Here is a 3,517-nt window from a genome sequence, read left to right on the forward strand (position 1 = left end):
TGGGGGACAGGCCGGGCCCTGCCGGGTGCGGGCTCATTCGCAGCTCGGTTTCCTTCGATACCGCGGGCGGAAGCCGAGAGCGCGCCGGTGTCAGCCGGGCAGGGGACGGGAGGCAGCAGCGGGCCGCGGGGCTGCGGCCAGCCGGCCTGGAGGGCTCGCACCTGCCGCGGCCCCGGTTCGGGCGAAGGCCCGCGGACCCCCCACGGCCCCGGCCCGAGCCCCCGCCGCTGCCCCCGCGGTGCCGATCGGGGCCGGGCCGGGCCCCGCGGGGCGAGCGCGCCCCCTGGCGGCGGCGGGCGGCGCAGGGCCGGGCACCGCCATCGCGGGGGGGCGGTGGGAGGTGCCGGGACCAGCCCCCGCCCTCCTTCCCTCAGAGGGGCGGGGCGGGGCGGCTTCGGGCGGCGCAGCAGAGCATGCGCGCAGGGTCACGTGGCGGCGGCGAGGGCTCTTAACGGGGAGCGCGGGGCGGGGGCGCGAGAGCGGCGAGGCGATGGCGCGCGGCGGCAGGAGTGTGGCGCGGCCCGCGGCGGCACCGGCCCCGGCCCCGGCCCCCGCCAGGTACCGGGGGCGGCGGGGCGGGGGGCAGCAGGGGGAGACCGGCCCCGCCGCCCCCTGACTCGCCCCCTGACTCGCTGCTCTCCCCAGCCCGGCCCCAGCGGCCCCGATGCCGGCGGCGCAGCCGGCGCAGCCCGGGCTGATGGCGCAGATGGCGAGCACGGCGGCTGGCGTGGCCGTGGGCTCCGCCGTGGGACACGTCGTGGGCAGCGCCCTCACCGGCGCCTTCAGCGGCGGCTCCTCCGAACCGGCCAAGGCGGCGGCTCCCGCCCAGGTGCGAGCGGAGCCGGGCTGGCGGCCTGGTCCTGCCGGGGCGGGAGCGTGGGGGCGGGCCCGGCCGGGCTGGGGCCGTGGGGCGGCGGGAGCGGGGCAGGCAGAGCCGGCCCTGGCGAGAGGGGCCCGCTTGGCCCGTGCAGCGAAGGGCAGGCGTACGGGCAGCCCAAGGTGACAGGGCTGCTGTGCTGGGAGGCGATCAGGGGCCGCTGCGTTTGCCGGAGGAGGTGCCTCTGCCTCCAGACCGCCTTCCCTAGCCAGGTCCTTGCCTGCAGGAGCCCAGGCAGCAGCCCGTGTACCACCAGTCGCCCTATGGCCCCTGCCACTATGAGATGAAGCAGTTCCTGGAATGTGCTACCAACCAGAGCGACCTGACCTTGTGCGAGGGCTTCAACGAGGCTCTGAAGCAGTGCAAGTATAGCAATGGTGAGTTGGGGCCCTGTCCCCTCAGGAGGGCTGGGCAGCGAGGAACTGCTGCCAGGACGCTACCCGAGAGGGTTCAAAGGTTGCAGAAGCAATCCATTGAGGTTATAGCGCCCTTCAAGGCTTTAAATAGGAGCCAGTTCTGCCTTTCCTGTGTCCTGGGATGCGGAAGGGAACTGGAAGGGGCAGGAGAAATGATCCTGACCATGTCTCTGTGAAGGTGAGGAGCCTGTCAGTACCCTCTTAAAGGTTCCTCTCTTGCTGCCACGGGAAGCCTGCTGCTTTCCCTGCTTGAATCCCTAATTCCTGCTCTACCTGTTAAAAGCAGATGTCAGTAGTTGTGTCTTGATCTGGTCACCTTAGGTAAGATAGCTTTTATTAACTCAAGCTGCTGGAACATGCACCTAATGCTGAACTTGTGCTTTCTGCCATGTAGGTGTTTCTTCTCTCCTGTGAAGAATCTGCCCCCTTGTAGGGAAGAGAAGCCTGGTGTAGAGCCCTGCTGCCTGCAGGGAGCAGAAGGATGGACAGGGGATGAGCTGAAGGGAACAGACTGACCAGACAGGAGTCTTCTAGTGGTAATTCACTTCTGGACTAGTAGGGAAGGAAAGGAATGGTTGGACCTGTGGGACTTCAGAATTCAGATAGTGCTGTATTTATTACAGAGAAATAAAGGAGTTTATTTGGACCTATCCCTTGTGCATGTTCTTTATTTAATTCTCAAGCTAAAATTAAGCTATTGAAATGTTAACAATATCAGCTGCTTCAAGGACAAGGCACAACTGTGTATTGCCTGCCAACAGGAGGTGCAGTCTAGCAAGGACTGTGCCTGCATGACTTTGCAGGAGCGGATCCACGACCGAGCTGAGACTGGATTGGCTGCACTCCAGGCAGAGGGGCTGGAGAGAGGTAATCGGAGATGTGTCCTACAGTATTTTCAATAACAAATTATTTTTCCTTTGATAGCCTCTTCCTGAAGAGCTGTTCTGACCCTGGAGCTCAGAAAGTATGACCTGTCTGGCTCTGACTCGGATACAGTCGGCTGATCTTATTTAAGAGGCTCAGCGGGTTATGCAATGTTCTCAAGGTCACCAGTGTCAGGTTTGGAGCTGTTTTCCTCTTACAGCCACTACAGCAGAACAGTCTCGAGTGCTGCCTGCAGCAGGAGACCCTGCTCCTCATGTTGGTGTGAAAGAGAATTTTTGAGGCTTCAGCTGGAGTTTTAGTGGCCCAGCAGTGAAACCATGACACCTTCAGATGCTTAACCATTGAATTTTCATGGCAGAATTAATCTAACTGCTGACCTCTGAATATTGGGCAAGTTCTCAGGCTCTTGCCTGCTTCCTCACTAACTAGGAGGGTTCTACAACCAGGTCTGGCTTCTGCTTCTCCCCTTTCTTGATGACTGAATTAATTTGCTACCCACAGCCATAACCAGTCCTGAAGCTCAGTGTTGTGAGGGGGCGTAGTGGAATGCAGAGGACAGTCCCACACCTAGCATACACGGGCTGTGTTGTGGAGAGGAGTTGTGCTGCACCCCTGGCTCCGCTGGAGGTGAGGTGGGTGCCTGGCTCTTACCTGCTAGGTCAGGGTAGTGTTTCCCCAGGTTCTCTCGCAGGGATTCGTAGCAGATAGCTTCAGAGCTTTCTCTTCCTGCCAGCAGAATGGGAGAAATGGGCTGATCTCCCTCCTGGCTGAAAACTGAAGTCAGGACTTGTAACTGGGGCAGGTGGCTCTGCCCAGGAAAGTTTCCTCCTCCAGAGCAGCCAGCTTGGACAAACACAAGGTTCAGCTCTAGCTCTTCATCTGAGCTGGCTTCTGCCTCCTCAGAGCTACTGTGTCATATCATAGAACAGTTTTGGTTGGAAGAGACCTTCAAGATCATAGAGTTCAACCTTTGTCCTAGCTCTACCAATGCCACCAAACCACATCCCTGAGTACATCTACCTGTCTCTTAAACACCTCCAGGGATGGTGACTCCACCTCCCTGGGCAGCCTGTTCCAATGCCTCACAACCCTTTCAGTAAAGAAATTCTTAATATCCAGCCTGACCCTCCCCTGGTGCAGCTTAAGGCCACTTCCCCTTGTTCTGTTGCTTGTTACTAGGGAGAACAGACCGACCCCCGCCTTGCTATAACCTCCTTTCAGGTGGCTGTAGAACGTGATAAGGTCTGCCCTCAGCCTTCTCCAGGCTGAACAGCCCCAGAGCCCTCAGCCGTTCCTCATATGAGACATGCTCAATAGAGCCCTTCGCCAAAGCTATGTC

At 60.1% G+C, this 3,517-nt stretch overlaps 1 protein-coding gene across 4 annotated transcripts; it reads left to right on the plus strand.

Moving 5' to 3' along the window:
* The first annotated feature begins 490 nt into the window (after positions 1–490).
* On the plus strand, positions 491–1,943 carry CHCHD10 (coiled-coil-helix-coiled-coil-helix domain containing 10). 4 transcript variants are annotated; one of them, XM_086474240.1, is made up of 4 exons: positions 491–558; positions 646–829; positions 1,104–1,254; positions 1,688–1,943. In XM_086474240.1, the coding sequence occupies exons 1-4, from the start codon at positions 491–493 to the stop codon at positions 1,705–1,707; spliced, it is 423 nt and encodes a 140-aa protein (XP_086330366.1). In that variant the 3' UTR covers positions 1,708–1,943. The 4 variants fall into 4 exon arrangements, with proteins under 4 accessions (XP_086330366.1, XP_086330368.1, XP_086330369.1 ...); XM_086474242.1 differs by having other exon boundaries at positions 1,116–1,254; XM_086474243.1 differs by having other exon boundaries at positions 1,119–1,254.
* The last annotated feature ends 1,574 nt before the right edge of the window (positions 1,944–3,517 follow it).

The sequence above is a fragment of the Leptosomus discolor genome, chromosome 16 (assembly GCF_034619465.1).
Source record: "Leptosomus discolor isolate bLepDis1 chromosome 16, bLepDis1.hap2, whole genome shotgun sequence".
Classification (NCBI taxonomy): Eukaryota; Metazoa; Chordata; class Aves; order Leptosomiformes; family Leptosomidae; genus Leptosomus; species Leptosomus discolor.

What these genes read in the sequence shown, in the direction of transcription:
- CHCHD10 (XM_086474240.1), top strand. Translation starts at nt 491, where the DNA reads ATGGCGCGCGGCGGCAGGAGTGTGGCGCGGCCCGCGGCGGCACCGGCC. An exon ending in AGGCGGCGGCTCCCGCCCAG is followed by an intron (nt 830 to 1,103) that starts GTGCGAGCGGAG and finishes CCTTGCCTGCAG; the next exon opens with GAGCCCAGGCAGCAGCCCGT. An exon ending in GCAGTGCAAGTATAGCAATG is followed by an intron (nt 1,255 to 1,687) that starts GTGAGTTGGGGC and finishes TCTGCCATGTAG; the next exon opens with GTGTTTCTTCTCTCCTGTGA.